This window comes from Monodelphis domestica, chromosome 3, assembly GCF_027887165.1.
Source record: "Monodelphis domestica isolate mMonDom1 chromosome 3, mMonDom1.pri, whole genome shotgun sequence".
In the NCBI taxonomy this organism is placed as follows: domain Eukaryota; kingdom Metazoa; phylum Chordata; class Mammalia; order Didelphimorphia; family Didelphidae; genus Monodelphis; species Monodelphis domestica.
In genome coordinates, this window is record NC_077229.1 from 107,034,019 (window position 1) to 107,059,091 (window position 25,073).

The following is a 25,073-nucleotide window of genomic DNA, read 5'->3' on the forward strand; positions in this document are numbered from 1 at the left end:
AGTAACAAAGGTGAGAAGAGGAACAGTTAGATAAATGGAGGACAACAGCTAAGATATTCTTTCTTCTTTTACAACACCATCAAGGTCTCTCAGTTTCTCCTGGCCAGCTTGAAATCTCAGAGAGAGACAATCAACTCAAAAGCCAAGTTTCTCCTTCTTCTCCTCTCTCTGTGGCCAGAAAAACCCCAACTCTTGGTCATTCAAAATCTCAGAGAGCACAGGGGTCTCCCCTTGATCAGAAAGCCCCAAAAAACAAGCCAGCACAATCAGGGTCTTCAGCCAGCCTCAACTGCCAGAGAGTGACACTCCCAGTCCCCTCCCCCTCATCAGCTCAACTGCCACTCCTCCTGGGAACATTCCATTTTAGAATCTTAGTCTTGATTGACAAGACAGGTCCCCAGTTTAGTCTCTTGCATCTTGGCTTGTCCTTCAAAACCTTTCTCTCTTCATGCCTCTTGCATGTCTCTGCATCATCAAAGGCTATACCAGCAGACTACTAATTCTGGAACATTCTATGAAGCTGTAAAGGCTTTAAGTATGGGTCTGATGATGAACTGGTTTACATACCTGTTGTTAGAGGACTAGCCTAACTAACTCCAAAGAGTCTCGCAGTGAGAGCACAGGATGATGAATTTTCCCCAAAGTAATTTTTAAAATCTTTCCCTTCTGTCTTATAATTGAAACAAAGTATTGCCTCTAAGGCAGAAGAGTGGGAAAGGCTAGGCAGTTGGGGTTAAGTGACTTACCCAGGTTCACACAGCTAGAAAGTGTCTGAAGCCAAATTTGAGTCCAGGATCTCCCATCTCCAGACCTGGCTCTCCATCCACTGAGTCACCTTGCCCCCTATCCTCAGGGTTTTCTTGGCAAAGATACTAGAGTGATTTGCCATTTCCTTCTCTAGTTCATTTTACATATGAGGAAACTGAGGCAAACAGAGTTAAATGGCATGCCTAGGGTCACATAGATGGTAAGTGTCTCTACCAGATTTGAACTGAGGAAGAGAGGTCTTTCCAACTTCAGACCCAGTACTCTATCCATTGTACCATATAGCTTCCCATGAGATGTGTTAGGTTATGTCCTTATCCCTCACAGTTCAGTTGGTCCTTTGCATGGTTAAGACATTAATGGTCCATCTCAGGCAGGGAGCATCAGCTTTCTTCTTCCAGCATCACAACTACAATAGCTAACATTCATATAGTTCTTTAAGGTTTATAAAGTCTGCATATATGACATCTAATCCTTACCACAACACTATAAGGGGGGTGCAATTAATATCCCCACTTTACAAATGAGCAAACTGAGGCTTAGACAGTTTTATGACTTGCAATGGATCACACTAATGTTTGAAGAAGGATTTAAATTCTTCCAAACTCCAAGTCTACAACTCTATCCACTGTGCCACCTAACACAGTAAAGGGGAAAGAAGTCTGAACTTGGAGAATAAATATCTGAGTTCAAATCCCCTGGCCTTGAAACTCTTATCAGCTGTGATTCTGGGAAGATTCTATCTTCCATCCCTGAACCTCAGTTTTCTCTTCTATCAAATAGGGGTGATCACTTTTGCACACCCTGTCATATACAACTTCATAAATGTTAGCAATGAATATTACTAAGGAATAAAGACCTCATGGCTACCAATATGATAGCCACGTATTGGTAGAGACCCACGCACACACCATCTTCTTTCTATTTTAGGAATGGGAAAGTGAGAAACCTCCTACCTTCTCCACAAAATAAAGAAACAGCTTCTTTTGTTATTAATCCTAAAAGTCTATAGGGGTCATTTCTTAGAAATTTGGGGAGAAGAGGCAGCCACCCCATTCTAGGTCCCAGGCATGGATTTCCCTAGGAACTGAGACTCTTAGAGAGTAGAGACAAGGATACTGAATGGTTCCTGTGGTCTCAAAAATTCTCACACTCGAAAAGAGTGCTCTGGATACATCAGTCACTTATTAAATAATGTTTGATGTATTGAATTGAATTCTCAAAATCCTCAACCAATGGGGGCAGTAGAGTAGGGCAGAGGGAGTCCTGGACTTAGAAACAAGAGACCTTGGTAGCACCTACCAGAATTGATGCTCCACATCCAGAACCCAGGGCCATCTCCCTGATGTGCCAAACCAAGACATAAGAGAAAGATTTTATAGAATGCAGTCTATAAAGAGTTTTAATGCATATTTACAGGTTGTGAAAGATAGCTCTGATGTCATAGATGGAGGACTTGAGTTGCCTTGATCATAATAATCCATCATGGGGCAACTAAGTAGCACAGTGGATAGAGCATCAGATCTAGAGTCAGGAGGTCCTCGATTCAAATCTTGACTCAGATAATTTATACCTGTATGACCCTAAACAAGTCACTTAACCCCCATTGCCTAGTTCTTGACACTTTTTTGCCTTGGAACCAATACTTAGTATTGATTCTAAGATAGAAAGTAAAGGTTTAAAAACAAAGACAAAATAATTCATCACTTTGTTACCAATCCTCTTCCCACTTAGCTAGACTGGTTATAAGGTCAAATAATCAAAGGAGAAGCTAGGTGGCTCAGTGGATTAAGAGTCAGGCCTAGAGAAGGAAGGTCAACTTTGATCTCAGACATTTCCTAACTGTGTGTGACCCTGGGCAAGTCACTTAACACCCATTGTTTTTATCTCTCTCTCTCTCTCTTTTTTTTTTGCCTTTATCTCTCTTCTGCCTTGGAACCAATACACAGTATTGCTTCTTAGTTGGAAGGTAAGGATTTTTTTAAAAAGATCAAATGATCATAGATTTAGAGCTGGAGATAATCTTAGAGGTCATCTAGTCCCATTTTCCATTTTTCAGTTTAAGAAATCAAGATTCAGGGAAATGAATGACCAGCACATGGGCCATTATCTAACCTTCATTTAAATTCTTTCCAGTGTAGGAAGATTTGACAGAGCTTGTAATCCACATATCTGGCTCAAGAACAGAAGTTTATTTCTATACCAATACTAGCTGTATGACCTGGGGCAAGTCACTTCACCTTGTTTGCCTCAGTTTCCTCATTTGTAAAATAAGCTGGAGAAAGAAATGGCAAACCACTCCAAAATCTTTGCTAAGAAAACCCCAAATGAGGTCATGAAGAGTCAGACACAGTTGAAAAATGACTAAACAATAAAATATGGGGTAGGGTGGGCATTAGGCAGGTTAAATTTTCATGTGGGGTACTACCTAGGTGACTCAATAGATAGAGAACCAGGTCTTGAGTCCTGGGTTCTAATCTGGTCTCACACACTTCCTACCTATACAACCCTGGGCAAATCACTTAACTCTAATTGCTTAGCCTTTACCACTCTTCTGCCTTAGAACCAATATTTGGTATCAATTTGAAGGTAAAGGTTTAAAATCTTTTCATGTATATACAGGGAGAGAGAGAGACAGAGACAGAGACAGAGACAGAGATAGAGATAGAGATAGAGACAGAGATAGAGACAGAGACAGAGACAGAGAGACAGAGACAGAGAGGGAGAGAAGGAGAGAGACAGGGAGAGAGGTTTTTCTTTCTGCCAAAAGCAGATAATGAGACTTGTATTCTCTCTCTCTTACTGGGCTGTTTTGAAGCATATTCTTTGTAAACCCTAAAGCCTAGAATATGAATTATTTGTGTTTATTCTATCAAAATTTAAAAGGAAGAAGTCAAGGTGGATTTTCATTTAAGAAACTGCAGAGCATTTTCCATGAACCCAAGTGGCTCCCACCACCTCCCTTCCCCTCCCAAAGTTTGTCTGTTTAATACCAGAATTCTCCCTGGCTGGGTCCCATGGAACACCAGGCTCTTTACAAAGAGGTTCACAATTGCAGTTGATACAAAGGAAAAGGGTGAGTTTTTATAGAGTTCTTAACTAGGTCATATGATAAAGTGGGAAAAGTCTTAAATGTGGCATTAGGAGACCTGGGTTCAAATTTTGGCTCATCCACTTACTTGCTATGTGATCATGGGCAAATTCCTTGGCCTCTCTCCCATCCTCGAGTCTAAACTTCCTCACCAGTGAAACAAATAAAATGGACTGAATGAAGGTTTTAAATCCTATGATTCAACATTATGAAAGATAACTCATACATAAGAAGTTATGCCAAAGACTTAATAATAGCTAACATTGATGTGGTGCAAAGATTGGCAGAGTACGTATGTGTGTGTGTGTGTGTGTGAATAATCTCATTTGATCTTCAGAAGAGTACTATGATATGGGAGCCATTATTTTCTCAAATTTTAGAGATGAGGAAACTCAGGCTGAAAGAAGGAAGTGTAAAGATTAAAATTTTAGGGGAGACTGAGGCAGGTAGAAATTAGTTTCTCTCTGCAAGAAGTATTATATTTTTTAGAGGTTTTTTAAAAGTTAAGGATTAAAGAAAATACAGGATAAGAAAAATGTGCCTAGGCCACAGAGGCCTAGACAAGACCTCACCTACATTATGGAAAGAGCCACATCTGCCCCAAAACGGAAGTCCAAGAGCCCTTCAAAAGCCTTTGCAATCAGGTTAAATACCTTCTCAATCTCGGCCCAGGTAAGATTACAAGGCATTCTGGGGAAGTGGAGCAAAGGCTTGTGGGGGTTGAAGTCCAGAGTTCAAGTCTATTTTTTACAGAAGGAAGGGGGCATCCAGGTGCCTACTGTGTGTCGGGCACTGTGCTAAGGACTTTCTTTACAAATATGATCTCATTTGCCATCTCTATGGAGAAGAGAAGAATTTATGACCCAACAAGAGAAAGAGAACCTTGCAAGATGTAATATGAATCATTTTGATTATATTAATTTAAAAGATTTTATACAAACAGAAAGAACCAAGATAACTAAGATTCGAAGGGAAGCAAAAAACTGGGTGAGAATTTTACAACAAATTTCCCTGTTGGTCTAATTTCTCAAATGTTTAGAGAACTAAGTTAAATTTATAAGAATCCAAGTCATTCCCCAATTGACAAATGGTCAAAGGATATAAATAGGCAGTTTTCAGATTCAGAATTATTTCACATGTTGTTACATACTATTCAGGAAAAAGAACCCTTTGGTTATATAAGATGAAGAAATCAAAGCTATCAATAATCACATGAAAAATGTTAAAAATTGCTATTACATATAATTGGGAAAATAAAATATATTTTTAAAAAAGAAAACTTTATATTAGCATTACCTACAAAAAAACTAAATATGATCTCATTTGATCTTTACAACAACCCTGTGAGGTAGATGCTCTCATTTTCCCCACTTTACATATGAGAAAGTGAGGCTGAGACAAGTTAAGTGTCTTGTCCAGGGTCACACGGCTATAATTGTCTGAAGTCAGACTTGAACTCTGGTCTTTATATCTCCAAATTCAACACTCTATCCAATATTCTAAGTGGCTCCCATCTTTGACAGAGAGGAGTAATGAGGTTTGGTGACAAGTTCAGAAACAAAGGACCTGAGTTTGAATCCCTGCTCTGACAAGTATTACCTGGGTGACGTTGGACAAGTCACATCACTTTTCTAGACTCTCAGTTTCCCTATCTTTAAAATGAGTGTTGGCTTAGACAGCCTGTCATGTCCCATTTGGGGCTTGGCACCATAAGCCTCTAAGCCTTTGACAGCAAAAGGAAAGCATTAAAAAATGAACAGAGTGGGTGTTACAGCAGCTATTTGTAATACTTAAAGAACCCAAAGAAGGCCTCCCACTGGGGGAAATCTTGTGGGGAGGATTTTGGGGGAGTCCAGGGACAGGAGTTGCATGCAAAGCCAAAAGACAAGGATGGATGACAATCTGCACCAGCGGAGGGCTGGGACCTGCACTACCCCGATGAGATCTCAGAGCATGTGTATTCACATGTATAGTTTATACCCCAACACAGGTGGGATATCGGGTCTCTACGTGTGTGTCTAAATGAGAGCAGTTAAAACTTGCAGCTTTCCTAAGGAATGCCAAGCCACACTTTGAGTCATCTTGTCCAGAAAGCACCTTCCGCGCACCCCCTGGTGGCCATCCGGGGAACATGGGCTATGTCTGAGACTCAAAACTTCCGAGTGGGGAAACAGTGAAGATTCGGGGCGGACACTGCCCTCTGCTGCCCTCCGAGGAAAAAGCGCACGGGTTTGTACCTTTGGGGGGGGGGAGGGGCGGACTAACATAAAGTCATGGGGTATCAGAACTAGAAGGGATTAAAAAAAAAACTCTTACTTTCTGTCTTGAAATCAACACTGAGTACCAATTCCAAGGCAATAAAGTAATGAGGGCTAGGCAACTGGGGTTAAGATACCCAAGTGTCACATAGCTAGAAGTGTCTGAGGTCACATTTGAACCCAGAACCTCCCATCTCCAGGCCTGACTCCCTATCCAACGAACTGCCTAGCTGGAATTTTAAAGATTATTCATTCCAACACTCCCATTTTACAGAGAAGAAAACTGAGGCTGAGGGAGACATAATGACTCTCCAAGTTCCATCCTATAGATAGTAAGGAACAGGGCAGATTCCCTGATCCAGAATCCAGGGCTCCTTTTGCCAGTTGCTTTACTATCTGCTCCATTTCCTTGCCCCTCTAATCAATCTCACTATGGCTGCCAGGCTAATCTTCCTCAAACAAAGATGATATTGGGGACCCCTAGCTAGAAGTCCTGCTATCTGGGGGTGCCACTTGAGTTGATAGGTGGTAGTAGAGGTGGGGATGGATCATATTCTTCCAGCTCACCCTGGGGCTGTCTGAGAGGTACCACCCATTTTTCTGGGGTTGAACCTAGTGGGGAGCAGCAAATACCATATCCCAGAGCCCTGCCAGACCCCACCCCCATTTCTAAAGGGCCCTGAAGGTTGCCTTCTCCTTGGGCAGATGCTCCAGGAGTGTTTCTCAGCCTCCTTCTTGTGCCTAAAGACCAGCACTGCTCCCTCTGCTCTGAAGGTCCCTCTTATGATGACAGAAAGTGATCTAAGATGCTCCTCCTTCCTGAAACCATTCTGGGGCCCCCAGCTGCTCCAAAATAGCCTCATATTTCTCTTGTATAGATTTATCCACCTACATGCTGAATCCCCTGATAGGAAGTAAGCTCCTTGAGGGCAGAGACTGCTTTGTTTTGGATTTACACCTATATGCACCTGCCTGGTGTGTAGCTGGCACACAATAAATGCTTGCCAATAGATCGATTGAACAGGAGGACATGTTCCTGATACCTATTCACACCTGGGTTGCCGAGGACTCATGATTTTACCAGAATGGTGCAGGGAGGGGATTGCCAGTGGGTTATTCTGGGGAAGATTAGTGTGCCTGGGATGAGGGTTTGCTGAACCTTTTTCAGGGCTACTTTCCACCTTTGGTGTCCATCTGCAAAACAACTCTCATCTGTGACTCCAAGTAACTGTAGTGTGCAAAGCAGCCACATTCCCAGTAAACTGACTCCAAGAAACTGTAGCATGCAAAGCAGCCACATTCCCAGTAAACTGTCTTGGCAGGTAGGCTAAATCAGGCTGCGGATAACTGACAGTCAATGAGTTAGGAAGGTGTCTACCCACACACATGAAGACTTCGCCTGGCAGAAGGGGAAGCTGAGAACAATTTGTTCCAGAAACCTCGAAGGCAGCAGTGGCAGGCACTCTGGAGCACTTAAAGCTTGGATAGAATACTAGGTCATCACCCATCATCTTGACTTTTTTCTTTCAACTGGACTTTGATGATTCTGGAAGATGACCTTATGAAACTGTGCAACTCTGCCTCACTTACATCCAATTTATGCTCCAGTCAAAAGATATCACCCATAATGTCATTTTAGCACGAAGGACAACAGCCAATCTCCTCCAGTTGACTCTTTCTTCCTTCTGCTTTTTCTCTTCTCTCTCAGCTTCCAAGACAAAAGCCAATCAATCAAAAAGCATTTATTATACCATCTTCTACTCTCTAATTACCCCTTCTCTTTTTCCTTCCCCAGTTTCTCTTCTTTTTCCTTTCAAATGACCCTCATGCAGCACAGGATCAAGGCCCTTCCCCATCCTAGATAGCCTCCTCTGCACACTCTCCAACTTGCCAGTGTCCCTCCTAAATTGCAGTTCCAATAATCAATCACAATATATACAATTCTGACTGAGGCAGTAAAAAGCTAAGGAAGAAAGTTGTCCATCATACCCTCAGTCCTGGGTGTAATTTTTTTCCCTCAACACAACCAAAACTTCAGTCAGCTCCTTTGGTTGCCATATCACCACTGACTTTGAGTTTACAGTAGACTAAAATCTGAGTTGTTTTTAAGACAAGCACTTATCTAACCACATCTCCCTCATCTTGGACTTGTGAAATTAACTTTACAACCCCAAAGTCTAAAATTTCATAATTATAAGTCTCATCTTCCCTAGATTCATTCCAACATTCTCTCAGGGAAGATTTCAGGGGACCCAGGCCCTGTCATCCAGTGTATTAATGACCTCTCCTCACTTTAGGATATCTGTAGATTTGATGAGGATGCTATCTGTATCCAAACTGTTGATAAAAATATTAAGCAGCAACAAGCCCTGCAGGGACCCCTAGGAAACTTTATTAGAGTGTTCTTCCAAGTCCATTATATGCCAACCATTAATAATTGTTCTTTGTATGCTGTCATTCCCCAGTTCTGAATCCATCTAATTGTACCATCATCCGCAAAAAAATTTTTTTTTTGCTTCCAGTCTACAATTCAGGAAATAGTTATAAAGCTTATTTGAGGACAAAGACTGTCTTTGTTTTAGGTCAGAACAGAGTAGAAGACTCAAAGATAAGAAAAATTATGAAAGCTAAAAAGCTAGCTTTAGGCCTTCAAGACAGTTCAAGTAAATAAATGGGCTCGGCTGTCACATAGCCTAGCCTAGATCAAGGCATTTCCAGTTGTCTTTACTCCAATTCTGTTGGCTACTCCCTCATTTTAAATATCCTTTCCTTCTATGGCTTCCAAGACATCATACCTTCCTGAGTGTCCTCCTGCCTCTGTAAGTGGTCCTTCATTGATTATTTTTCCTTTTTTTCATCTATTAACTATTATCATCTAGATTTATTTTATATTATCTATTAGTGTCTCCTCGAGGTTCTTTCCTTAATATTCTCTCTGCCTCTACTTCTCTCTTTCTGTCTCTGTCTCTCTGTGTCTTTCTATATGTGGGTGCTCACATGTTGTTTTGATTGCCATTTATTCCTTTGGTTTCATTTTCTACTTCTGTGCAAATGACTTCCACAATCCATATCTCCAACCCCATTCATCTCCTGAGTCCCAGATAGAAATCCCAAAGTATTGGATGGACTAAAAAACAAAACCCCAGACCAAGTCATAAAAGGATTATTTGAAAGCCCTGGGGATTGTCCACTCCATATTTGAAAGACTGTTATGGAAGATGGTTTAGATTTATCCTACTTGGCTTTAGAGGTTAAACTATGACCAATGGGTGGAAATCATGAACTAGGATGGTGTCAAGTAAGATGTTATGATTGGAGTGAGACTAAGAAGAAGGAATGGCTAAGACTGCAGTTGACTGAATGAGAGGAAAAAGGAAGAGTAAAAAAAAAAACCTCCCTAGATTTCTAATTTCAGGATTAGAAAGATGGTGATCAGTAGAAATTGAGAAGTTCAAAGGGTCAGATTTTGTAGGAAAGAAAATGTTTTCCATTTGGATATACTTACCATAATATAAATAGACTTTTTTTTTCTTTATTTCTGGAGAGGGAGTACACCAGTGATTTTACTGATTTAAGAAGTTCCTAGATGAGGAAACTCTACATCAAGGGGAATCCACTGGAAATCCATACCTTCTCTAGAGCCTTATTGAATTGCCTGGTACTTGAGTCCAGGTCTTCTTGACTTTGTGACACCCCCTCCTGATAATAATAGTAAATAATAATAATAATAGTTTGACTTCACATCCTATTTTAAGGTTTGCAACACATTTTACAAATATAAACTCATTTGATCCTCACAATAAAGTTTTTTTACAGTTGAGGTAACTGAGGCAGATTGAGGGGTAAGTGATTTGCTCAGGGTCACACAGCTAGTAAGTGTCTGAGGCAGGATTCAGATTTTCTAACTCCAAGCACATTACTTGATCCACTCTGTTATCTAGGCTGCTCAAACACTATACTGATTAATAAGGAGAGTCAACTACAACCATCAGATCTTTTTCAGACGCCTTGCCATGGCCAGTATAGGAATTTGTTTTGCTGTTGTTGTAAGGCTTTTTGTTGTTGTTGTTGTTTTTCTAGTAGAGATGAGTGAGTTTGTGAGAGAGAGAGAGAAGGTAGACTTTTGCTCATTGGAGGGAAATGATTTTTTTTTGTGAGGTTTATTTTTCTGACCTTGAATTACTATTATTAGAGAGTTCATAGGGACTTTTCAAGATAGAAGTAATCAGACTTCCCTCTTCACTTTTTCCACTCACTTAACAGAGAATGCTCTTTAAATAAATGAGTTTGTCACAAGCCCCTGACCACAAGACACATAGACACGAGAATGTGGAAAGTAATGACATTTATTGAAGAATCTTCTTTTTACAGCCAGTGGAGGTCTCAGAGAAACTGGAGGGAAAAGTGCTATGGGGCCTCTGTTCTGCATCTCAGGTGGAATCTCCAATAGCCATTTGGACAACATAATGCTCCAAATGGCTTGGAGTTGGGAAGAGCTAGATGACTCAGTGGGTTGAGGGCCAGACCTAGAGACAGGAGCTCCTGGATTCAAATCTGGTCTCAGACTCTTGCTAGCTGGGTGACTCTGGGCAAATCACTTTAACCCCCATCCCCTTGCCCTTACCGCTCTTATGCCTTGGAACCAATACACAATATTGAGTCTAAGACAGAAGGTGAGAGTTTTTTAAAAATAGCTTGTGGCAATGTCAGCAGCAAAGAGACTCTCTTGCTATCTCTACCTTTTCATCTCCATCAATGACACAATACTCCTTTAATTTGCTTATTTCCAGAGGTTCCAAGGCAATGACTGACTAAATGGAATGGCAGGGGTGGGATTGGAACAATCATTTGTTCTAGGCTGTGGAAATCTCTATCTGTTCTTCCAGGAACTCCCATGGTAAAAGAGTTTCTTCCACTCCAGTTAGAATGGGCATTATTTATGAAGTCTGAATTGTTGAAAACAAGAAAAGGTGTTTACAAAGAGCAGGATTTTGGAGAGAGATTGGAAGAAGTTTGGGCCTATGATTTTTTTTTATCCATATAGGGAGGGAAGAAATGTCCTCCATCAAGGCAGATCAACAACTGCAACTTACAGTCTTAAAGAGTTTTCTGGAGTTACTGAAAGGTTAAGTTTAGGAATATAAAACAAAAATACTAGGGAACAAAGAATTTAACAGATATACAAGAAAAAGAGATAATCTGCAATGACTTAAGTAACCTTAATTTATCCCCAAAATACTTGACCACTGTCAAAAGAATGACCTCAAAGTCTACTCTTCATGGAGAAGATAAAGCATCCTTTAATCAAGTAGTTTATAGCTTTCTCTTGGAATTTTGTGCAAGAATAATGAGTTTTTGACACAGTTCTGTCAATTCACAGTCACAAAGAAAACATAGTACTTCCAGTTACCAAAAATATATATGTATATTAAATGACAAAGCCCCTTACATAAACGTGAAGAAAGGGATCATGGCAGCTGCAAGCCACATGTGGAATTCATTGTGGCAGTCATACAGTAGCTAGCCTTAATATGGAATTCAAGCGTAAGACTTTACATTCATCCCCACTAGATTGGAGAGTTCTAATCTGTTGAGTTCTTCTTTTGAATTGTGAACATTCCAAAAGATTCTAGCCTGTCATGATCTTCATTTTGGATAATGAGTGTCATCTAATATATTAATGATCTGTCAGTTTTGAGTTGTTTATGAAATTGATGAGCAGACAATAAACCTCCCTCAGATACAGAAAGTCACTGATGAAAATGTTTAGAGGGCCAGGGTCAGGCACAGTTACCTGAAATACTCCCCAAATATATCAATCTGTTAAAATGGCACCATTTGGGGGCTAGATCTTCAGCCATTTTCAAATCCACAGAACTATACCTTCCTTGCTTTTATTTCTTTCCTCTACACCTTCCCTTGTCTACAAAAATAGCTTGAGAGAGTCAATAAGATCTTTCAGGAATTTATTAAGAAGCAGGACTACCTCATTGGTGTGTACTTTAAGGAATCTTTCCTTTACTCCTTTTTGAAAATCAGGATCAAGACATTAAACACAGGATGTGAAGAGTCCTAAGAATAGATCAGGCTCAAGGCTTCAGGATTTCATATTAAAAAGAGATCCAATGGGAGCAATCTAGGAAGACACTGCTGCTGGGATGGCAGAGGACTGACAGAATGGAGTTGGGGGCAGATTTCAGGTGAAAGAGAAAGTGTTGCTTATGTCCTGGAAACATTCAGTGAATTAGGCATAAGGTGTATGAAGAGAATAAAGGGATACTAGATTGGCAAAATGGGAGAGGAAGGGGCAGATTCCAGGTTGTGGAAGGCCCTGAAAGCCAGGAAAAGAAATATATCCAAGTAGACTTAATGAGATGAGTGGGACTTTAAAAGAATTTGGAAGCAGGGGTTGAACCGGGGAGAGGGAGGACATTGGGGAGATTCTCACAATAAAGGGCTGAAATGGGGTGGTCTTCATTTGCGGGGAGTGGAGAATCAAGGATAGGCATCATATTGTAAAGGACAAGTCATTTTTAGAATTCATTAAGGTTTCCCAAGTGCTTTTCTCACAACAAAGCTGCCAGTTAGACATACACGTGTATGGGTGAACCTGTCTATCTGTGTGGCTGAGGATGAACCTGTATCTGGGAATGTCAGTATACAGGCATGGATGTTCTCTTCTAGGTCTGTGTCCAAGTCTCTGACTCCCAGTCCCAGTCCTGGGGATAGGCTGGTCAAAGACAAAGGCCCGAGGTCCTGGGATCAGCTCTGGGAGGTTGGGGAGGTGGTCCAGAGCTGGGAGTGAGGTGGGGATGGGGCTGGAGACAGACTGGCCTGGGGCTGGACGCCGGGGCCCAGGTCTTAGCCAGGGTTGGGATGTAGAAGGTTCCTGAACAAAGTGGGGGTGGTGATGGTGCAGTGAAGGTTTTGCCGCAGAGATTATGTAAGACTCTGGAAGCAGGTTGGGAGGGGTAAGGAGAACTCTGCAGGGAGGGTGGAGAGACTGCGGACAAAGATGGGAGGGGGGAATGGGAGAAGAGAATGACAGCATTCTGCATCTGAGGGAGGGAAGTCTGGGGTGGGGCCCAGAGGGGACTGCAGAGGCTGGGGTCCAGCCGGGGGGGGAGGGGGGGGCGGCTCGATGTCTGGGTCTCCCACGTACTAAAAGTTGAGTTCTGGGGAAGGGGTTGGAATGGGGATGGGTGGGGAAGGGGAGGGGGTCTTGGCACTATTCTGCGTCAAAGCCCCGGACTGGGAGGGGGGTAGGATGCTGGGCCAGGAGCCAAAGTTCTGCAGAGAAGGAGGGGGCTCTGCAGTAAGGGAGCGAGGGGCGGAGCTGGAGGGGATCTGGAGAGGGGGCGGAGCCTAAGAGGGTCTAAAAGGCCGCTGTCCACCCCTCTGGATTCACTTGCGCGGCAGCCGCCGCTGCGGCTGCAGCAGCGGAGCTGAACCCTGATGGACTCCGACGGACCTGGACGGACTTGGAAGGATCCAGATGGACCTGGATGGACCTGGACGTGAGTGATGTGTGGGGAAGATGAGGGACTGGAAAGGGTCTCCTATGGATCCTACCAGTTGCTGTAGATAGGTATTAAGGGGAGCCAAAGCATCTAGAGGAGTTTCGGGCTGAGATGAATTGGGGACTTCTACAGAAACTCCCCGCCCAGCTTTGCCTTCTTCATTTCTCCAGGATTTTATCTTTCTCAACCAAATCCTCCCCTCTCGCTCTCCAGTCATTCCCCCTCAATCTCTGCGCCTTTCCTGGGCTCGTCCCGCTCCCTAAAATATTCCCCGTTTCCCAATCTATGTCCGGCGCTCCACTTTCCCCTCACTCTATGCTCTGTAATAATTGTTCTTATTGTGATAGTTATTGTTTATATAATTGCTGACGATTTGTGAGGTTTGCGAAACGCCTTTTATATGTTATCTCACCCAGACCTCAAAGCAACCTTGGGAGGGAGGGGATATCATTATTCCTATTTTGCAGATGAGCAAATATCCCCCACGCCCTCTATAGGCTCTGCTTAGAGCCTCTTTTTGTTGGGGAAGGTGTGGGGACTGCGGCAGAAGGTGGGTGGGGCGGGGTGGGGGCGGGATTTTGGCACTGCGGAATGCTGAATCATAGGGACCGCAGTATTGACGTAATGTTGGTGCAGTGATGGCGCAGTGGTGGCACGGATGATAGGGACAAAAAGAGAGATCGGATGAATAGTTAATGAAGCCAGGAGGGTACCGACATCCCTGTTTCCAGTTATTATCTTCCTAAAGGATGCTTGGGATCCTTTGACGCGAAAAATGGATTTGGAGTTGGTGACTCAGCTGTGCCTTAAGGAAGGATGCTCTCACTTGGTTATAGGCAGAAAGAGCTAGACGTAATAAAATAATGCGCGCAAAATAATAATGATTATATAAAAGTTAGCAGTAGAATCGATACTTCGTATTTCTGTGGTACTTTAAAGTTTACAAAGCCTGTTTCTCAGGATACTCTTTTTGAAAAATAGTGCAAGTTATTCTCATTTTACAGGAGGGGAAACTGAGGCTTGCAAAGGTAAAATGATTTGTTGATATTGGTCAAAAACTTGTTCTCATCCCAGAGATCACTTGTTACTGCAGAGAGGGGCGGGGGCGGGATACTGATGTTTGCGAGTGCTGAATCATAAGGACCGCAGTGTTGACGCAATGTTGGTGCAGTGGTGGCGCAGTGATGGCGCAGTGATGGCGCAGTGGTGGCAGGGATAATGAGGATAAAAAGAAAGATCGGATTAACAGTTAATGCTCCCTAGGAAGGTACCGACACCCCAGCTTCAGTGCCTTATGTTTGCTTTTTCTTCCTTTAGCTTCCAGTCAATTCCTTGTTTTCCCAAAGGATACTCAAGGTCCTTTGACGCCAGAAATGGAGTTGGGGTGTGGGTAGAACTATTCAATCGTTCCCCTGGGGAGGATGCTGTCAAAAACAATGCGAAGAAAATAATAATTATATAAAAATTTAACACTTGAGAAAATGCCCCGTATTTTCTATAGCACTTTAAAGCTTACAGAGTTCGTTTCTCATAATTGCCCTCTGAGGTAGGGCAATTCTCATTTTACAGAAGGGGAAACTAAGGTTCAGGAAGATCAAATGATTTGCTGATGGTGCTCACAAAACTAGGCGGCATCCTAGGGGCTCTCCAATTGCCGCAGAGGGTGGAGCGAGATGGGGCGGGGCAGGGGGCGGGATTCTGGTGCTGCAGAATACTGAATCATAGGGACCGCAGTGTTGACGCAATGGTGGCGCAGTGGTGGCACAGGGAATGGGGAGAAAAAGAGAGACTGGATTAAGAATTAATGAGTCCCAGGAAGATACAGACATCTCCAGACATCCTTTCACCCCTCCCGAAGCTTACTGCACTAAGAAAATGGGGGAGGCAGAGAATGGGAACTGGTATTTAGAGACCCTAGGGTATTCCTGGGGGTGAGTGACTGGGGAGGGAGGGAGGGGATTGGTGTTGGGAGGCTTTTTCTGTGACCTAAACACCAGGATGATTGACATGAACGCCTTTGCTACAATGTATTAGAGGCTCCTTTCTTGAGCAGAGACTGAATAAACTGTGTCCCTGGTCACTTAAGTCTCCAGTTCAGACATCCTACTGGCATCACCTGAGGGCGCCCCGCCCCTCCCTTTTCTCTCTCCCTCCCTCTTTCCCCCTCCCTCTCCCTCTCTCCCCCCCCCCTCCCTCTCCGCCCCCTCCTCCCTCTGCAGGGCTCAGGTGGGAGGGGGACTGCGGCAGAGAGGTGGAAGGCGGGGCCTTCAGGGACCTCACAGTCTAGGCTGCGGAGAGCACCAGCCAACCAGGATACTGAATGTCAGATGGGTGTGGCCCAGGCTCTCTTAATGAAGAAAGCCCCAACAAATGAACACCTTTTGAAATAAATATGGATGTTTATCCTTCAAAAGAAAATGCTTGCTAAGGGAGAAAGAGGCTGCATAAATTCAAGTATTTGAATGGAAGACATTACAGAAGCAGATTTTAATTAAAAATCAGCCCTAAAGTGGAATAGACTGACCTAGGTGAAGAGTTTGCTTTCACAGAAAGCCTTTAGGTGCATGCTGCATGGGCATTTTTCAGGTGTAGTGCAAAGACAATTCCCTGTCGAGGTACAAGTTGGTCTAGATGGTCTCTGAGGTCCCTCCCATAAACCTCTGATTCTGTTTAAGTCAATAGAAATTCATTAAAGAACAGTGTGGACTAGGAGAGTCACAGGGAAGGCTTCCTGGGGGAGGAAGGACTTGAGTTAGACCTTGAAGGAGAATGTCTATTTATTAATGATTCATTAAATATTTAATTTCATTTACTGAGAGTTGAAAAGGATGCAGGAGAAAACATGATGGCATGGTTAGTGTCAGACCTGTAATCAGGAAGAACAGGGTACAGATCCTACTGTATGCCTGTGAGCAAGTTATTTCATGTCCCTGAGCCTCAGTTTCCTCATCTACACATACAGTTTTCTTTCCACTACACTAATTGAATTGAATTGAAGAATGGATAGACTAGGAGGAGAGACAGAATGCTTTGAGTAGAACTGGACAGGAACAAGAATGTGAAACTTAAAGCCTCTCCTTAACCCTTTGCTCCCCTTAACCTTTGATCTAGGCTGAAGAATCCTGCCTGCAGCTTCCTGCTTCAACTTAGCAACCCTTCCCTCAGCTTTCAACCATGAGGTTTCTTCCAGTCCTGCTTCTCATGACTATCATGGCCCAGCCACTCAGTAAGAAAAATGAACAATTTGACCTCCAAAGGTGGGGGGAGTGGGGGGGGGCAGTGCTGGAAATTGAATGCTTTTTCCTCACCTCATTCCAGTAGTCCTATTCTAGGAAGGACTATCTGAGATCAGAGGAGAAGCAAAGAGTCTGGGATACCAGAGGTGGGGCAGAAGGGCTGGGTTGTATGAGATCCATGATGCCAACCCACTTGGGATATTAGAAAAAGAGCAGAGGTAAATGTGCCCTGGTGAGAGCAATAGCTGTGGCCTGAGCCCTCAGGTCTTGGGAATGGATCTGGCCAGAAGGCATCTCTCCCATTTCTAGTGTTTGAGCCCTGGCAAGAAGTTGCAGGGGGCGGGGGGGGGGGGTTGGGGAGGGAGGGAGGAAGGAGGCGTTGGGGGAAAAGAAATGTTAAACTTTTAACTACTTTGTTCTGTTTCCCCTATACACAGCCCATGCCCTAGAATGCTATGTCTGTGAATCCAAAGGGTACAATTGCTTCAAGACCATGAGGTGCCCCAATTATGTCAACTACTGTATGACCACCCGGACCTGTAAGTAGTCTTTTCAATCCTCTTTGAAATTAGGATTTGAATTTCAGAATGTTGCAACAGCAGGGACCAAATCAGAGTTGAGAGACCTTAGCAATCATCTCATTCAATCCCCTAATTTTACAGATGAGAAACTGAGACCCTGAAGAGGGCAAACAAGTCACTGATCATACCATGAAACACAGTGACATAATCAGGGGTTGAGACAAGTCTGGGCTTCAAGAGCTCCATTTGGTTTCTTCTTCCTATCCAGGAAATACTCCCTTGTAATTTTCCCATCTCGTAATGATTTGGGGCATGACTCTTGCCCTTTATTCCCTCAGCAAGCTCTTGAAGGCCACCCTTGTCTGGGTTGACTAATACTGTTTGCCAGGCTGTATCAGCCCTACAGCTTCACAAAGTGGGAGCCCTGCCATGAGTAAGCCCATTGTCTACAGGAGACAACAAAATAACAAACCCTCCACCTATCCTTGTGGAACTAGACCTAGAGAGGACTGGAGTGCCCACCTGGAGGGTAAAACTGGGAGATGCTCAGAGCAAAGGCTACCCATTCCTGGACTCATGAGCCTCTTTCTTTCTCCTCTTCCCTCTCCTTCCTGCCATGCTCAGATATCACTCCAACGAGGGTAACAGTCAGCAAGTCCTGCGTCCCCACCTGCTTTGAGACCCTATATGATGGCTACACCAAGAATGCTGCCACCACGTCCTGCTGCCAGTACGACTACTGCAATGGGGCTAGCCTTGGGGCCCAGGCCTCCTCAGCTCTGGCCCTCACCACAATCCTCAGCACGCTCTGGGGGCTGCACCCCCCCAGCCTCTGACCCAGGCTAACTGGATCCCTACCTTCCCCCCCCCCCTCACCCTGAAGCCCCAGATCAACTTGGCTCTGTGAGAGATGAGGAGAACATGGCGACTTCATAACTGTCCCTGGCCCCTCCCCCAAACATCGAGCCCCTTCCCACCATGGCCTCTTCCTAAGACCACCTCATCTGCCACTAGCCCCAGCACTCTCTGGGTGTCAGGCCCTCCTCACATGCTTTTTGTTCAAGTTAGATCCTCCCATTGCTGTAACTGGCCTGGGAATCCTTCCCACACCACCAGGCGTGGGAGTGGTCCTCTTTTCTAGCTAATCCATCGGCTTCTTCTCTCTACCCATCACTGGAGTCAGAAGAATCTCTTTTGGAGCCCAAAGTTGGAGGGGGAAGGGGAAGAGGCTCTTGGATTCTTGGATTCCCCCATACCCCTGTTCCTGGACTAGTTTTATTTTTATGCTGACCATCTTGGAACTCTCTCCACTTCTGCTTCTTGACCCCATCCACTTTTCAAAATGTCTGACTTTGAACTTGACTGACTAATGTGGGACCTGACACCCAAAATGTTCATGGATCTGCCATCCACACCGGACTCCTTCTGCAGGGATGAGTGTTGGGGGAAGACCAATTTAGGGTGGGGTATGGAGGGGGGGGGAAGGCACATACTCGGGGGTTGAACAAGTATGGATTTTTGTTACCTGTTGAGTTCTGATGGGGGTTTGGGGGTGGGGGTGGAAGTAATAGAGTTCTGCTGCTAGGGAGGGAGTGGGAGATATAGAGAACCTGGTCAGAGGGGGGAAATAGCCCCTATCCCCAGGAAGCCCCTGGTCTGAGATGGAATGGTATAGTTTAACCCCTTATTTTAGTTGGCTCTTCCAGAAGAATGGGAAGAGGTTGAGTCCACCGAAAGGTAAGCCTACCCAAAGATTGATACATACCACGGAAGGTTGAGTTTGAAGGTAGCTTTCCCTGAGCTGTCCTGGAAAGGTCCTCACAGATAGAATTGCTGAATGTGAGAGCTGGAAGATCCCCTAGAGACCATCTAGTCCAACCCTCTCATTTTACAGAGAAGGAAATTGAGGCACAGGGAGGTGAAGTGACTTATCAGTGGTCACAAAGTGAGGTTGTGTGTAACACTGGGTCCCCTTGGGTTCCCACACAACTCTGGATCCTGGTGTTACGTCTGTGGTGCCCTGTGCTATTTTGAATCACTTATCCCAAAACCTGAAGCTTGAGCCCCTGCCATTACATTTCTATGCCACACCAAAGAAAAGATATATGACCATTAAAAAAAGAAAAAAAAAGCATTTCATTACAGCAGAATAGGAAGGTAAATAACAGGGTAGAAATGTTGTCTGTACTCATGCACAAAAAGATTGCCATATCCTGTGCTTTTAACCCCCCTCTCTCCGCCCGCCTTTCGCTAATCCACTTCTAATTCAGACCCAAGGAACCTCAGTGGACCTTAGGGTTTGAAGTCATCTGCCTCTTGGGTTTCATTCCTTCCAGTCTCAGTGGGGTGAGATAAATAGAATGAATGTCTAAGGGCTGAAGGAAAGCTGGTCTTCCACCACAACTCTGGAATCATCCCCTAGTGGTCCGGCCAGGTTATGGAGCCGCCTGTGTTCCCTGCAGCTCTCACAGCCCCACTGTTTGCTTTTCCCATATGCTCATTTCTGTAGCTTCTGAACTGCTATGCTCCAGTACCTTCTGATTTCTCTCATCATATAGTAGCTACCTCCCTTTTCCAAGTCTGTGCCCCCACTCCCTACTCTCCGATCCTTAACATCTGTTTTGCCCTTCCAAGTCTGCACTGCCAGCTCCTTCCATGTGGCTGCTCTCCCTTCCTAATTTATGCCCACCTGACCCGGTTCCTCTTCATCCAGATTTTGCAACCAATTGCCCATCTACAAAGGTTGGAGGAAAGGGATTAAACTTCCCCGATTCTCCATAATTTCTGTCCTCCTGATTGCCAAGGAGTCCAACAATGGCTCCCCATGGGCAGCAGGCGGTTTTAGTGTGTTGCCTTAGCAGAGTCCCAATGCCAACCCACAGCTTCTTCTGGTGCTTCTTGTGTGCCTCTGTGCAGGAACGCTCTTGTTCCCCTGGCCTGCATCTGCCTGTTTCTGTAGCTGTGATCTTCACAGCCCTGTGGCCAGCCCACCTGACAGCTCTCTGGCTTGCCATGCTGCCGCCCCTCTCCCACATAGCCGCTCCAACCTGGAAGCTCCTGTTCACCGCTCTCTGCCGCATTTGCCTCTGTAATGGGCTGGCCTAACTCCTGTGGGTGTATACCCACTTCTGCTGCTGTGGCACCCATCAAACATCAGTCTGATGGACCACAGCTTTCTGATAAACCTGTGCTGAATTCCTTCCTAAAGTGCATCCAGTAAGAATGTGTTGAGGTTGACAAATCGTTAGGAGATGGAGGGATACAGCCCAGAAGTGAAGGGGTGGGAGGGTGGGCCTCTTCAGAGGCCTTCCTTCTGGGCTGTTGCCAGAGTGGTTTGCCTTTACCTGTGGTCCTGAATCTTTTAGCATCTCTGAGAGAAGTGTTCCTGATCCACCTTCCACTCTCTCTCTGATGCTCGGGGGTACAGGGCCCAGGAAAGGCTTCGAGGACTGAGGTAAGGATTTTTGGGGTCTAGAACAGACCCCAAATATACTTTTGTTTCTTGGTACTGGTGCACTGGAATTCGGCTTCTGATCAAAGTCTGGATTCCTCTCGAGGAAATCCAGCAACGTTATGCTCGTTTTGGTCCACAGTCAAAGGTGAGAGAGACAGCTGATTCACCGGCTCTTCGGCTGCTCTCTGTAGGTGCTTTTCCCACAGCGGGCTGCCTTGACCTCCGGTCTCTTGACCCTCTGGGAGGAGGTGGCCCTGCTTATTAGTTTGGGCCCAGCTGGACTCACTTCGAGGTCTGCTTGTACAGTAGCAGCCTCCCCTTTCTGCCTCAGTTTCCCGTCCCTGAGGCCAAGTGGGACCAGTTTGGGTAATTTCTGATCTGCCTGCAATCTCTCTCTCTCTCTCTCTCTCTCTCTCTCTCTCTCTCTCTCTCTCTCTCTCTCTCTCTCTCTCTCTCTCTCTCTCTCTCTCTCTCTCTCTCTCTCTCTCTCTCTCTCTCTCTCTCTCTCTCTCTCTCTCTCTTCTCTCTCTCTTCTCTCTCTATCTCACAATCTCTCTCTCTCACAATCTCTCTCTCTAACTCACTCTCTCTCCCTTCCTCTCTTTGACTCTTTCCCTTTTTCCCTCTTCCCTTGCTCTCTTCCCCTCCTCCCCGCTTTCTCTCTCACAAACAGGTTCTTCTCAAACAGGTTCACTCAGCTAGGAGGTGTCAGAGATCAGATTTGAACCCACTTCCGACTCCAGATCTGACTCTCTATCCACTGTGCCACCTAGCTGCCCTTCTTCCCCTTTTCCCCTCTCTCTATTTCCCTTCTCTATGTCCCACTTCCCTTCCTCCCTCCCTCCCTCAATCTCTCAATCTCTCAGTCTCTCGCAGGCATATCAGCTCTAGTTATTGAAAGACTGGCCCGATAGGTGCAACACTAGGGTTGCAACACTAGGGTTTTCCCTTGGGCACCTGGGTCAGTCTGTAGTTGTTTATGTGCTCAACAGGCAATGCTCTTCCAACCATCCGCTTCTGGAGCAACCTTTTGCCAAATGGAGCACAAAGTTAGAGGCTGCATTTCCCTCCGAGTGGAGGGAATTGAGGGACTGGACATCGAGTTCCTGTGATTTCTCTGCACATCCAAATTATCCACCTTCTGCAAGCACTCACAAACCATAACCTTGGAACTCTGCATTTTGGGGGAGTGTTGAAAAAAATTCGCATTCATAACTCTACAGTCTATACAACCCGGTGGAAAGTAGGTCCCCTGATGTAACAGTTTCGGCAGGCTCGAAACCTGCATTCCACAGAACTATGCCACTGGGTTGGGGGCTGCTGAGGACAGAGCTTCCCTCTTCTGGAGGGATTCTCCATCATCCTCAGCCCACCCTCTCACCCTGATGGCTTGCTCACCATTTCCTGGAGGGGTGGGGGGAGGTAATAACTAGTTCCAAAGTAAGCCCACGAACATTTGCCTTTTTAATGCCATTGGAATTTCTCCGTTTCAGGAAGTCCACATGATAGATAACAGTTATCCTTTCTCCATTCCAATATTCCTTAGCCAGGACTCAACAACCCCTCCAAGTGCCCTAGGCAGGCTGTAAAGTCTTTGCAATACAATCACAATCATCCAAATAGGTACCCCTCCCCCACCAAAAAAAACAAAAAAAATAACAAAAAAAATAACAAAAAACAAAAACAATAGTCCTCGAACTGTCCAGTCCTGTTGTTATGTGTCGGATTTTGAACACCTGAATAGCCCCGGTGACTGACTATTCAGCTCTGTTCTTCAGGTGTGTAATGTATGATGACAATTCAAAACTTAACTCACATCCACAACTCTACAGTCTACACAACCCGGTTCTACAATGTCACTACAACAACACACAATAAACAATAACTCCGGAAAAAAAAAAGATGTTGTAGAGTGGTTCTTTGGTTCAATTTGCCTCTCCACATAAGAGTTATATAGAAATTCTTTGCTGAGACAAAAGAATGTGCCTCAAATAGAAAGAAGAATGATGGGAAGTCATGTCTAAATATCTAAGGTGCTAGGGCAAGTAACTTGACCGGATGCTCAGAAAAGTCTGACTCAAGCCAAATAAGTCAACATACTATGCATAAAAGCACACGCACAAATATGTATGTATCCAATATCTGTATGGGACTCCCATAAGTCCTACAGATTTCTGGGAATTCTCAATATTTCCCGGGTTCTGAGTATTGTTTTGAGTCATCAGTGACCCAAACTTCAGCTTTTCAAAAAGCACCCAAATCTTAAAGCCCAAAGTACTTAATTGAACCAGAATAGGAAGGGAAACAATCCAAGAGGGAATCAATGATAGGATTGTAGCCTTATAAACTCTTGGGAACCTTATCACAAACTCCCACTCTCACTGAAGAGAAGATTCAGATCCCTGGAGGATCCTACCTCCCAGTTGTACCTACCAGTTCTTGGGCTACCCCAAGGGAATTATGGTCATTCTATCAATGCCATCAGCCAGTCCTCATTCCAGTGTGTCTTCTTTATATCATTAATATGCCTCATGACCAGCACCTTGACCAATTAGTATCATTTCCTTTTTACAAAAGGATGCTTACTGAGGAGATACAGCAAGAAGCAAAGTATGAATATTCCCTCTTCCCAGCAACACTGGGGGCAAATCTTCCCTATAGGATTTTAGGCCTTGAGATCAACCTAAAGCATCCACCAAAGGTGAATTTCTGAATGCCCCTGACTCAATGGATAAACCACTTTTGCCCTCTCTTGTCAGCCTTCCATCCACTCTCAGTCAGCATGGAGCAGAGCGTCTGATTTCACTCTTTAGTGGACTCATCTATTTTCAGAATCTGGCATGGATCCCAGCTCCTGGACCTCTGGCAGCTCCATCTCTCAACATTTCCAAACTCCCATGGTTGCAACCAAGTTCTATGCTCTTTCCTTGACAAGCAGGGAAGCACAAATTTAAAGAAGCAATAGACAGGTACCTCATATCAGCCTAGATGGGCATATTAAAAGCTTCAGGGCTCTTGATTCACTCTGAGGTTTAAGCTGTCCCTGCTTGATCTTGGCCAAAGAAGGAAAGAGCTGAGCTTCCCCCACTGGAGTCTTCTTGTGGATACATCTATCCAGTTCTGGCTCATGAGACAATGAAAAAGGCATGCTAAGTGACTAGAATACTTACATGTGTTCTGAAATCAGGAAGGAGTGGCTTTCCATTATAGTCATCATGCACTTAAAAAAAAAAACCCAAAACAACCCCTATCTTCCATCTTAGAATCAATACTGTATAATGGTTCCGAGGCAGAAGAGTGGTAAGGGTTAGGCAATGGGGATCAAGTGACTTGCCCAGGGTCACACAGCCAGGAAGTATCTGAGTCCAGATTTGAACCCAGGACTTTCCATCTCTAAGCCTGACTCTCAATCCACTGAGTCATCTAGAAGCCCCCGTCATATACTTTCAAGAGCAAGGTCACCAAGCCTCCTCACTGTGGTATGAAAGTGGGTAGAGCCAACATGGATAGGGATTTTACTGCCCAGTCCCCTATTATAAGAACATTGATTCAGAGCTAGAAGAGACTTCAGAGACTTTATTCTTTCATGGTTCTTAACCCAGGAATCCAAGATCCTGAAGGAGTTCATGAATAGATTTCAGAGGATAGGTATTAGTTTTTTAAAACCATTTTAATAATTCTGTTCCAATGTAACTGGTTTCTTTTATAATCCTTTATGGTTTATTTTATGCATTTAAAAACCTTATTCTGAAAAGAAGTCCATTCATAGGCTTCATCAGCTTGCCATTATGGTCCATAGCACACATATATACAAAAATGAACTCCTGATCAAGCCCCTCACCTTATGGATTCCTAAAACAAAGCCTGAGAGAGTTAAAAAAAAAAAACTTGCCCAAAGTAATACAAAGTGTGATAATTAAAATGTTTGGGAGCAAGGGAAATATATATATCAATTATGACCACTGAAATATGTTTTCTACTGTGTCTTGGTTTTATATAAATATAAGATGGTCACCAGGGAATATATTCCCAATTTATGAATATACCCAAGCCAATTGGGTTTTATAGAGAAATTTAATTTATAATACACTGATTAATCAATAGAAAAAGAGAGCAAGTAAGAAAGGAATAAGAATGAATAAATCAGTCAGTTGGTTTTATCACTCACCCAAGATCTCTCTAGGTAAGGCTTCTCATGCCAACCTCAGGCTCCACCTTCAAGAGAGCC

General features: G+C 44.2%; 1 protein-coding gene across 1 annotated transcript; it reads left to right on the top strand.

Annotated features, from left to right (window-relative positions):
- Positions 1–13,130: 13,130 nt before the first annotated feature.
- Positions 13,131–22,746, top strand: LOC100032867 (ly-6/neurotoxin-like protein 1). The gene is made up of 4 exons (XM_001381754.4): positions 13,131–13,631; positions 16,746–16,860; positions 17,308–17,409; positions 18,016–22,746. Exons 2-4 carry the CDS (start codon positions 16,809–16,811, stop codon positions 18,225–18,227), a joined length of 366 nt encoding a protein of 121 aa, XP_001381791.2. The 5' UTR covers positions 13,131–13,631; positions 16,746–16,808; the 3' UTR covers positions 18,228–22,746.
- Positions 22,747–25,073: the final 2,327 nt, after the last annotated feature.